We start from the raw sequence: 12,797 nt of genomic DNA on the forward strand, positions 1-12,797 counted from the left end.
TAGTATTCTCAGTTATATCAGTATATACTAACTACATAGGTTACTATTTTGTGTAAGTTACTTTTGCCCCTTTACTATATACTCTCCCGAATTTAATGGCAGAGAATTTGTATCTGGAATCTTATATCCCTATTGCAAGTCAGGTTTGGTCATTGTGAACCTGTAACCTAACCAGAATTCACATTCGTTGGAAGTTTTGAGAACCACAAAATTAACTTGATATCTTAGAGAATTTGGAAATTTTATTTTTGGATTGAATGGACATAAATAGACTATTCTAGTTATTCTGATGACTGATTTTTTTTTTTACTTTTGTCAAAACTGCAGTTTCATACTGGATTATGAAAGGAGCCAGACTGTCTGTAAATAGACCTGTGTTCTCTTTAGGACTTAAAAGTTATCTCAAAAGATAATTTTGTCATTAAAAAGACAACTCATGTCATGTGTCCATATACATTTTAGTTTACCCCTTGGTAGGTTATTTAAATTTGATTTTTTGGTTAATTTTAGACTCTTTTTGATCAGAACAATGCTGCAAAGAAAGAAGATTCAGAAACTTCAAACAAAAATGATTCTTCAAAGAAGTTGTCTGTTGAGAGAGTGTATCAGAAAAAGACACAGCTTGAACACATTCTCCTTCGTCCTGATACATACATTGGATCAGTAGAGCCGTTGACACAGGTAATTTGCTTGTTACAACCTACTGTAATTTGGAAATAATTTCCATTCCTATTTTTGGATGAATTCTTTGTGATACTATGCTTTGTAATTATGTAATTTCATGACTGTCATGAGCTAACTAGGGAGAGGTCCAAGACAAGTAGAAATGTCTTTATTAGAGATAAAAACAAATAGAGAAAGTAGTTATTTGTTACCAAGGTAAAAATATAATTAAACCTAAATTTTTTGCTTTTAATACCTGGAAGTGGTTGTAAAGTACAGATGTTTTTATTTGTGTTGATATATAATCACCAGTTCACCCCTCCCTGTTTTGTGTGGGGTGGAAGACATGTTGAAGTATGAATTTTTAAAAAATTCTCAAGTTCTTCCTGTTTAAATGCTAGAACTTAAACATATATACTAATGACTAATCCTTACTAAGGACTTGGCTTACATGTTTGATTCTAACTATTTTGGGATGTAATTACTATTATATGCATTTATAGATGAAGATTCTGAAGTTTAAATAAATTTAACTTGCTCAAATTTCTCACCTAGTAAGAACTGAGATTCAAAGCTACGCCCCTCACTACAGAATCCTGCTGTGTTCATAGTATTTCATTCTGTGCTCCTTATACTAAAGAATATGAAATAAAAATGTAAATAAGATTTTTCCCTCTGTTTTATTTAAACATTTGCCAGCATTTCTTGGTGTGTTATATTAAAGTTGATTTTATGTAAAAAAAAAAGTAAAATATATGTTTAAGCATGCAAAAAAATGAGTAAGTTCTCAATTCTGAGGTTATTTAAATTGAATATAAATGTAAGGTTGATTGCACTGAAGTGGTATGTTTTGTTACTTTGAACATCTATGCATTTACAGAATAAATGGCAGAATGTGTGGGATTATACTATATAAAGTTATATTAAGGACTTAAGGAGAAAAAATGTTTTTAAATTTTCCTCTCAAAACAGCAAATGTGGGTATATGATGAAGATGTAGGAATGAATTGCAGAGAGGTTACCTTTGTGCCAGGATTATACAAGATCTTTGATGAAATTTTGGGTGAGTACTTAAGATAGACTGTTTCTGTTTCAATGATGCCATTATAATGTTATTATATATAATTTTACATTTCTGATATACCTTAAGCTGAATAGAAATGTTCTTCAGAAATTTTATATCACTTGCTCTAAGATTTTCATCTCTTAGTGCATATCTTTGTATGTTTCATCACTAATCCTACAGTGGGCATGTAGTTATGTATGTGCAGTCATCTTGGGGGACATGTTAAAAACAGATTACAGAATGTGAGTGTTGCAAATTCAGTGAGTTTGAGTTGAAACATTGTATAAAAAATCATATTATTCAGCATTGAATCTGGTATTTCTGTTGCACAACCAAGTTTAAGCTTTTCTTGAGGATTTCTATCAATTCCAAATAACAAAATTAATTGTATCACAATGAAGTGTGGATACCTAGTTGAGTCATAGAGAGTACATGCACTTTGGAAATGTTTGTAGCCAGCGATTTTCTGAAGATTCTGTGTTCTGTCACCTCATCAGAGCCATTTGAAGTTAATTTTTTTCCCTCTCTCCCCCCCCATTTGAAGTTTCTGAGCTAGCACAGTTATGTGAGTCAATCTGAGCTTCTGGGTAGTTTTGGGAAACTGGCTACTTAAATTTTGAACCTTTCAACTTTTTTTTTTCTCTTAATAATATAATAGTTTATTTTTACATCATTTTGTACATTTTTTTTTTTCCATCTCAATTGTAATCCCCGTGGGTTTCCCATCACCAAGTCACCTTGAACCTTTCAACTTTTACCTACCAATTATCCACTTGATTTTACTTTTAGGTCACACAGTGTTTATTAGAAACATAGTACAACTATGATTGAAGTTCAGTTTAACAACTAGCTTGGGTAAAAATTTTACTGAAGCAATGGTTAATGTACACAGATACATTATCAGTTATAGTGCAGAGGATTTAGAATTTTGATTTTTAAGGATATTAACAACTTTGCCTTTGTGATTCAAAAATAAGTTAATTTTTGCTTTTAGCTCATATTGCTTGTGTAATCACTAGTTCATTGAAGGAATTCAAGAGAAAGTAGTTATTTGTTACCAAGGTCAAAATACAATTAAACTTCTACACCTGGAAGTGGTTGTGAAGCGCAGAGGTTTTTTTGTGTTTATGTATCACCGGTTCACCCCTCCCTTTTGTGTGGGGTAGAAGACATGGTAATTTGGCTTGATATAAAATTTAAGAGTATTTGGAAAATAACTAATATAACTATTAAACATATATATCTAGTGATGCACATACAGTTGTGTCCATGTATTGAGTTCATGTAATTATGTATATATTTTATTACTCATCAACAAATTTAATTTTGTAGTTAATGCAGCTGACAATAAACAGAGGGATAAGAACATGACCTGCATTAAAGTTTCTATTGATCCGTAAGTATATTTCATGTTTCATTATATGTGCTACATTGTTTAATTTAGATACTCCCCAGCTTATGAGTATGCCTTAAATGAATAAAGTATACAGTTAGTACTCCTTATTTTTCATGGTACCTGAGACCTTATTATTTTTGCCTCTTTATCCAGAATACTGTATTAAAGTTTGCTCTGTCATTCTTGATTGTTTCTGCTCCAAATGCTACCTTATTGGAGCATTTGGAGGCCATTTTTTTCACTTTCTGCTGTGGATGCTGTTTCATCAAGGTCAACAGTGATCACTAGTATTATTAGGTTAAATTTACTTTTTGTAACTGGCATTTGGACTTTTAGTCATTATATTCTCTGTAAATTAGAAACTGCTGGCATTAATAGAATACCAGGTATTCAGTTAATTAGCTTTCACTATGGTGATTTTTTTTTTTTAAAGAACTGAAAAGGAATGAAAATAGTTTTAAGTTACAATATAGTTGTCACCTCTATCCTTGCCTTTTGTAAAATCTTATTAGTAATTTAGCATGATTTTAATTTAACAATTCAGATTCTAGCAATACTATCAAAAACCTAATTTCCAACAGCATACTTAAGATTAATGATACACTAAAAAATATAATTTACATTTGATTATACCATGAACTAGCTATATCTTACCTGAAAATATTACCATATACCTGTGCTATTGAAGTTCTTGATCTCTTTTTTTAAAAAAGATTTATTAATGCATACAAAAACTGGGGTATGGCTACAAGGGGTGAGAGGATCCACCAGAGACAGTGGGGAACAGAACAGGCAGATCTACTGAAATACACTGCCGAGGGGAACAACAGGTGAGACAAGACTGGAAAGCTGGTGAATCAAGATTGGAGAGGTCTGCTGTGCCAGGTGGGCCAGCTTTGTGGTGGGACACCGAACTGGTGCTTTGGTGGTTGCAGATAGCTTCATAGTGCTGTGGTTGACTTGCACTACCAGGAGGACCTTGATTCCCCCACCCTTTTTTTTTTTAAAGATTTATTTATGCTTACAGAACTGGGGTACAGGCCAGCAGTGCAGGGATATTGAGAGGATTCACCCGAGACACAGTGGGGAGCGGAACAGGCAGATTGACAAAGTACACTGCTGAGGGGAGCAGGGGCAAAGCAGGAGAGGTCTGCTGCACCATGTGTGTCAGCGCCCCGCCCACCCAGATCAAACTCATGCTGCAGGGGCTTCAAAGAGCTTCATAATGCCGTGCTCTAACCCTTTGAACCACCAGGGAGAGCCTGCTCTCTCTCTTTTTTAAATTTGGATTCCTTCTATGATTATAATGAATCCAAATTCTTGAGAATTTAAATGGTTTTAACTTATGCAGAAGTTAAAGATTATTTTAGGGAAATTTTTACTGTCAAGATTTCTTTCTATTTAGGATATTGTCATTTAAAAGCAATATCATGTTTAAGGAAACCTATTAACCATAACAGCTGTTGAACAACACCCTTTTTTAAAATTCAGAATTGAAAGATTCTGATTGAAAACTATGGAAGAAGTAGTTTTCCTTCAATATATTGTTGATGAACATGGCTGAAATTGTTTCTTCTATCTTAATTATTTTGGTCAAATTACTCTAACAACATAGACTAAAAAAACAGCTTCCATAGAATCCTATCATGGCAAAACGATCTGTTAAATAACAGTAGGCAGAATAATGACTCTTAATAGTGTGTTTTTTCTGGGACAGTAATTCTATGTAACTAGTTCTTTTATTGCTCTCTTTAACAACATTTATCTGAGTATAATAGAGATATAAAAGTACAGTTTTATTTGGTTCTTAATGGCAATCAGATCATTTTTATTTTATTTGTTTTTTACCTCATTTTAACTTTCTGTTAGAAAATTTATTTCACTATAAAAAATTCTAGCTGTACCAGAAAAAAAGGATAAAAGTAGCATATTTCTAACTTTTCCACATTTTTAGTTTGCAATCATTAATCATTACTGATATTTTTCTCCTTTTATTTGAATTATATATGTGGGTATATACATGTATATTGTCTTCTATGAATTTCTTTCAATAAGTCATTCTTTTTTTCTTTATTACATATATTGCAGATTTAAAGTTATTAAGATTTTGTTTCAAAGGTACAATTTTGCCTAGGTTAGATTCTAAAAAGGCATTTAAAAGCAGAGCTCAAATGAGAAAAGTTCTGTTGTGATGTTTTATAGACTATGTATTCTCTATTGTCTGTTTTTCATATCCTTTGAGTTTCATTCATTTTTTAACATTTTTACTTAGCATTCTTTTTATTTATGCATGGTGTATGCATGAACTTTTGGGTAAAGGAGATTAAATTTCAATAATAGGTATATTGTGGAGGACATACATATAAATATATATATGTATATAGCATAGCTTATCTGTTAACCTTTTTTTTTTAATAGATCTGTGTTGTGGGGATAAAACTTTAGAACCATGGATGTAGAAAGCATAAGAATAGATTAGCAAGGGATGTCATCCAAAATTTGATGACTGTTTTAGAGAGAATTTGAATGAAATTTTTATAGGGAGCTTAAAATTCATTAAGTGAATATAACAATGGTTACTATTGAAACAACTTATTTGTTGATATCTATCTAGTTAAAAACTAATGTGGAAAGCACATTAACCAGATTTTTAACCATTTTTTAGCAAGTTACTCCTCTAACAAGTATCTTTGTTAATTTAGGGGTGAAAAATGTAAAACTATAGCTTTCAAAATCTTACATACACTCAGAGTAAAGCAGGATGATCATGGAAAATATATAAGACAAGAAAATTGAATCTGTAGCTGACTTCTTATAATAACTTCATTGATTATCTGCTTTCTGGAAGATTGAGAAGAGTTTCTTTTCTTGAGGACTTTTGCCGTGTAACTTACAGAGCTTAAGTTATGACTTGGGGGTAGAAATATGTGCCCTTCGGAAGTATTTTCTTGAAGGATGACTGATTGGTAACAGATTGATGTTTTACCTAGAATAATGCAGATATATTTTGAATTGATTTACTTTTTATGGGAATTAATTTTTTTTAATACTTTTAAACTCTAAACTGTACTTGTTTATTTACAGTGAATCTAACATTATAAGCATTTGGAATAACGGGAAAGGCATTCCAGTAGTAGAACACAAAGTAGAGAAAGTTTATGTTCCTGCTTTAATTTTTGGACAACTTTTAACATCCAGTAACTATGATGATGATGAGAAAAAAGTAACAGGTAAACTCTAAATAGCTGATCAGAATTTGATTAAAAAATGCTTTCAACAAAATTTCTTACCATCTCTATATAAAATATTGCAGAAAAGGAAACCTGGGTATATTGTTGTGAGACATTCCTTTTCAGAATTAATATCCATAAAACACTAAAGTATAAGTGCTATGGTAGTAGCATTTAAAAACTTGACTATGGTAGTACATTGATTTGTCTGGAATTGCTGTAATTCTAACTTGGCTGACAGTTTGAAATTTGAATTAGACTTATGTAAGTAAGATGTGTGATTGTTGTATGTGGAATCTGCTCTGTATCATGTCGAATCAATTAGATCACTTTTAAACTGTTTTCTTTGGAACCCAGACTTTGAAAATTGAGTTGAAAAGTACTTTGAACAAACCAAAATGTTTTCCTATTTATTTATGTTGCACCGGTAGGTTGAGAGTTCGCCCCTACCCTCACCAAAAAACAAAAGCCAGGTCTTTCAAAAAGATACAGGTTAAAAATTGTCATCAAAACTTTCACAATTGTTTTTTTTTACAGGTGGTCGCAATGGCTATGGCGCAAAACTTTGTAATATTTTCAGTACAAAGTTCACAGTAGAAACTGCTTGTAAAGAATACAAACATAGTTTTAAGCAGGTATGATAGAATGTCTAGTTCTTTCATTTTTGACTATCATATTTTGTTTTGCTGTGATAATAAAATAAATTGCACTGATAACTGTATAACTTTTTAAAGTGTTAATTAAAGCACCAGAGTAAAGATTTCAGAATGTCTGGGAGATTTTATACAAGCATATCTTTTACTTTAAATCAAAATGTTTTACTTATCAGACTCTTCTGCATTAATAAAAATATTTTGAATCTTCCAGATTAATTGAAATGAAAATCAACATTTAGCATGTTTGAAAAATTCTTCACTGATTAATGTCATAATTTTATTTTGTCTATACTTTGAAGAATTTAAAATATATCTTACAATATATAAAGTTGTACAGTTTTGCTTATTTTCCACAGGAGGTTGTTAAGTAGTATTAGCTAGAATTTTTTCATCTCTAATATTACCATTTTTCATCTCTAATATTTCAAAGATTTGTTTGGTTTGTTATGAAAATGGATATAGTTGTGGTAAATGGATATATTTTCAGGAACTGAATGTTTACATGTTATAAAATGTAGAAATGTACAAATGTTTGAATATGTTATCTTTTAAAGACATGGATGAATAATATGATGAAAACTTCTGAAGCTAAAATTAAACATTTTGATGGTGAAGATTACACATGCATAACATTCCAGCCAGATTTGTCCAAATTTAAGATGGAAAAACTTGACAAGGATATTGTGGCTCTTATGACCAGAAGAGCTTATGATTTGGCTGGTTCATGCAAAGGAGTCAAGGTCATGTTTAATGGAAAGAAATTGCCTGTAAGTGCTTCCAAAATAGCTAGTCCTATATCTTCTGCCTTCAGGATGGTCAGTTGTCATGTGTTATCAGTTTATTTTAAGTTAATTAAAAAATCACTAATTTGTTGTCTGATCAGAAGCTTCTTTTTCCCCACAGTTGTTCATTATCTTAAGTCAGGGGATATCTACTTTGGCTTTTAAAAATCTTAAATTTTAAGGAAGATTTTACAGTAGTTTAACTGTTGTCCCTTTATAAGCTGTCTTTACTAAGTATACATGGAAATGAATTACTTCTTGAAGGGTAGAATTTAAGAGTAGAAAAGTTGTGAATATTTGGATTTGCAAAATAAGAGCCTTTTTGAATGAGGGGAAATGAATTATTGAAGTACTTCATGGCATTAACCTAGTTGAGCTGTCAGTGTGATTGTTTTTGCTTTCCAAATTAATAGGTAAATGGATTTCGCAGTTATGTAGATCTTTATGTGAAAGACAAATTGGATGAAACTGGAGTGGCTCTGAAAGTTATTCATGAACTTGCAAATGAAAGGTGGGATGTTTGTCTCACATTGAGTGAAAAAGGATTCCAGCAAATAAGTTTTGTAAATAGTATTGCAACAACAAAAGTAAGTATGATAATTCTTTGTTTCCAAGTCAGTGGAAAAATGTTTTATTCAAAACAACAAAGTAAATGACAACAAAAAACCAAATATGCTTTTGTAAAATCAAAATTGACTTCTGAAGATGAAACTTTATTTTCTTTGAAATGGCCGTTTTGAAATTTACTTAAACATCGTTGAGAAATTATGATTAGTATTTATAGGTGAAAAATTTGTATTTTGTGAAGTTTAGAATGACCACATTCCTTATTCTGGGTTTAGAGTGTAGAAGAACAAATAATAGATGAATTTTTCTGGGGAAGGTGAGATTATACAACATGTTATCTATCATTAAAGCCTCTTCTGTAAGTGCTTGGATTTCAAAATGAAAAATTCTTATTTAAGATCATTCATCTATTGGCCATTATACAAAATTAAGCAATACATATCTTAGAATAATCTGAAGCTATGGTTTTTCCTTCTTGTTCAAATATTAACTTTCTTAATGGTCACTTTTTTTATACTCTATTATCAGTATCTTTAGTTAATAGAAATCTGGCAACAGCACCAGTCATGATTGCATAGTATTTCATGCAATAGAAACCCCTAATATCATTGACTCACACTTGTAAAGAATTAAATTTTCTTCTCATAATTGGGGATGGGGTAGGCAATTTCAGCTGCTGCTGTGGCTCTGCAATGTGATCAGGGATTTCTTTCTGGCTTGTGCATCTTTGACTTGTACCATGTGACTTTCCTGCCTGTTACACCTCTGTGCTTCATTTCTGAATTTGAAGACTAGGGAATGGTATGGCACAAATGTATATGTCAATTATATCTGCCTTTTTTTATCGAAAATACAATTGCTTTCTTGGAAGCTCCATCAAGTGGACCTCTGCTAACATCTTACTGAGTAGAGTGGCTACCCCTAATTTCAAGAGAGTCTAAATTGGTGAATCTTTTATATTGGGTATATTATCAACTAAAAACAAACATCTAGATTTGTTAATAAAGAAAAAGGGAAGAAAGGATACAGGGTAGACAACTTTGGGGCACAAAATAAATTATCCCATATCCCTCTGGGTTCTTTAGGGCTGTTTGATTCAAAGCAGCATCAAACAGATTATCAAAGGAGAAACAATGAATAAAATAATATATATGTGGAGAATTCACATCATGATTTTGAATTCTAAAGTTCAGGACTATTCTGTATTTAAGGACTGGGGCATCAAGAATAGGTAGGAGGAGACTTTACATGGCAGATATTGATGGCAAAGATGAGACTCTTAGAACATGTGTTCTGATAAGCCTAAAAATGAGTGAAACAAACTACATTCTTCTAGGTCATGGGAAGGAGAGCGGTGATTGCTTCTTCAGTTTAATGGGCAGCGGTGATTGCTTCTTCAGTTTAATGGGCAGAAGCATACTGATCTCTTCTTTGACTAGGAAGAATCTACGTACTTTGGCAAGAATAGAAGCTTCTGCTAGCCTTCAGGGCTCTCACTCTTATCCCCAAACAACCTGAGTTCTTTAAGTACCCTCCTTCATCTCATAGAGCCTTGACTAACTCTGACTTTCATACCAGGGTTGTCAGTTGCCTTCTCTGGGCCTATTAAGAGGGTCTATTGAGGGAACTTAGTCCATACTACTGCCAATGGCTGCAATAGTTCCTAATTTTAAATCTTATGTTATTACTACCACCCATGCCATTATTTGTTCTCACTTTCCTCTGTCTTTTGAATTCACTTGTTTTTTTATTTTGTATAGCATTAGAGTTGGCTGATTGGTTCTGTGACCAAGAAGACATTATTTAAAAAATTATAACTACCATTCTGACTCATCACTTCTTTGTAAAAACAGTATTGATTTTACAAAGTTGTTTTAAAGATTAATTGCTTATTCTAGGGTAAAAAAAATGAATATGTTAGAATTTTGCTGCCCTAACTTTAGAAAAGTTGAATTCCATATATTTTTTTTCCTCTTTAGGGTGGACGCCATGTGGACTATGTAGTAGATCAGGTTGTTGGTAAACTGATTGAAGTAGTTAAGAAAAAGAACAAAGCTGGTGTATCAGTAAAACCATTTCAAGTAAGTAATATTTTATATATTCTGTTATTTTTTAATTTCAATCAGTTCTGATGGTTACACTTTATTTTTGATGTTTCAACAGGTGAAAAACCATATATGGGTTTTTATTAATTGCCTTATTGAAAATCCAACTTTTGATTCTCAGACTAAGGAAAACATGACTCTGCAGCCCAAAAGTTTTGGGTCCAAATGCCAGCTGTCAGAAAAGTTTTTTAAAGCAGTGAGTAAAAAAAATTTTTTTTTAAGTGTGGTTTTGTTGAGAGTTAATGGCATAGTTTTCTTGATTTATTTACTTGCAGTTAGTTCTCTCATAGTAACTATGGGCTTAGGCATACTGCAGATTAATTTGCTGAATTCTGAAAACTTCAAATGTAGACTATTTCATAGAATAATTATTTTCTCAGGGATTAAACTAGGGAATTATATAACTAAATGTGTGACCATTATAAAGCCAGGTTTCCTCTTTTCAGCTTCATGCAATTTTTGTTATTTATATGGTTTGTTTTTATTGCAGTTATATGTTTATAACAAAATTTACCATTAACCTACATATTAAAATGTTCATTTACTTTACATGTGTTTACTTAGGCTACTTAAGCTTTCTGAATCAACATGAAGTGTAATAAGTAGATTTATAACTTCACCTTGTACTTTCCAATAACTTCCTATAATTCGTTATGTGTGAACAAGATTTGCTTTAGTTCCTCATTAAGAAGATCATCAACTAACACATTAAAAATGCTTATATAAAATCTTTAGATATGTTTATTACTGGGAATGTAAAGATGAATACATCATTATAGTTTGGTGAAGGTGTGTGTTATAATTGCAATAGAGATAAGGTATTTATCAAATTCCAGTATTGGAATTTCAAAGGTAGAGTCTTACAACGTTGTTTTTCAAGTTTTAATTTTATGCTTATGGAAATAGTACTTCTAAATCTAATCATAATGAATTCTGAATGCAAATTACCCAAGTAATGCTTTCCCAAATTTCTGCCCTTATAAGTTATCATCATAAAGTGATTTGATTGTAGATTTTACACTTGGTGGATTAAGCTAGTTGTGACAACACAGTTTACCTGTTTATAAATCCAAATTATTATATAAACCTATACACCTAAAATCAAACTATTGCGAATGATGGAAAATAACTACTTCCAACTTTGAGATGCTTTATTTTTTCTCTTTGGGTTAACACTGCAGGGTGACACACAGTATATAAAGTTGAAATACTCATTACAAATGTTTTAAAGAATAAAGAACCCATCATAATTGTTTGAGTTTATCTGAATATTCCCTTAAAGGTTTACACATACAAACACACATACATATAAATACATACACATGCATGTCTCAGAAATAAAAGTGGCTAGAATTTCCAGCTGGTAATTTCATGGGTAGACTAGCTTTTGTTTTGTTAACTTTTGTTTAAAGCTCATTTTTGTTGAAATTATGTTTCTCTCTTTTTTTAAAGATTCATTTATGTACACAGAACTGGGGTATAGGCCAGAGGAGCAGGGGCAGTGAGAGGATTCACCAGAAACAGAGTGAGGAGCAGAATAGGCAGATTGATGAAGTTTACACTGCTAAGGGGAACAGCGGGAGGGTCAGGAGAAGTCTGTGGCGCCATGTGGGTCACCACCAGGGTGGGGATTGAACTTGCACTGAAGTGGCTGCAGTACTGCTCTCTGGTGCTGCGCCACCAGGGAGGGCCCAAAGTTATGTTTATTTCTAATTGAGTCTACTATAATAAAACTTTCATCTGTATTGAATTTGCCCTTTTTATGTATTTATATTTCAGTACAATAGATCATTGTGTATAGTTACCTGAGTTATAGACAGGCATTATCATGATCATTACTGATTTGCCTTATAACAGCTTACAACTGCACAGATTCCAAGTACTATTATTAGTTTTAGCTAAGTACATGAACTTCTGGTTTATTTGTATATCATTATTCTTTGATTTTTAGGCCTCTAACTGTGGCATTGTAGAAAGTATCCTGAATTGGGTGAAATTTAAGGCTCAGAGTCAGCTGAACAAGAAGTGTTCATCAGTAAAGTATAGTAAAATCAAAGGTATTCCCAAATTGGATGATGCTAATGATGCAGGTAAGATTTAGAATTTTTAAGGGTTTTGATTTGTTTTCATTTATCCAGTTATAAAAATTTACTTCCCACATAAAATTAAACTATCAATATGTGATTTTTTGTACAGAGTATACTTTTAATTCATTAAAATTCCCACATATACCAAATTTTCAGGGATAAGAATTCAATAAGGTCATACTTGAGCTGTTACTGATTTTGACATCAGATGACTCATACAGTATTTCACTATTACTGTATTAGGA

The 12,797-nt window shown here is 31.9% G+C and overlaps 1 protein-coding gene across 1 annotated transcript in view; it reads left to right on the forward strand.

Annotated features, from left to right (window-relative positions):
• Positions 1–517: 517 nt before the first annotated feature.
• The window catches only part of TOP2B (topoisomerase (DNA) II beta 180kDa), a 39,955-nt gene continuing 27,675 nt past the window's right edge, over positions 518–12,797 (forward strand). Inside the window, exons 1-10 of the mRNA XM_004692277.2 lie at positions 518–681; positions 1,636–1,726; positions 3,062–3,125; positions 6,210–6,355; positions 6,893–6,990; positions 7,566–7,778; positions 8,207–8,380; positions 10,340–10,441; positions 10,524–10,661; positions 12,417–12,555. Coding sequence (XP_004692334.1) covers positions 1,639–1,726; positions 3,062–3,125; positions 6,210–6,355; positions 6,893–6,990; positions 7,566–7,778; positions 8,207–8,380; positions 10,340–10,441; positions 10,524–10,661; positions 12,417–12,555 — 1,162 coding nt within the window. The 5' untranslated portion in view covers positions 518–681; positions 1,636–1,638. The remainder of the gene's footprint in view (positions 682–1,635; positions 1,727–3,061; positions 3,126–6,209; positions 6,356–6,892; positions 6,991–7,565; positions 7,779–8,206; positions 8,381–10,339; positions 10,442–10,523; positions 10,662–12,416; positions 12,556–12,797) is intronic.

The sequence above is a fragment of the Condylura cristata genome, unplaced genomic scaffold (genome assembly GCF_000260355.1).
Source record: "Condylura cristata isolate star-nosed mole 26May11 unplaced genomic scaffold, ConCri1.0 scaffold00033, whole genome shotgun sequence".
Lineage (NCBI taxonomy): Eukaryota > Metazoa > Chordata > Mammalia > Eulipotyphla > Talpidae > Condylura > Condylura cristata.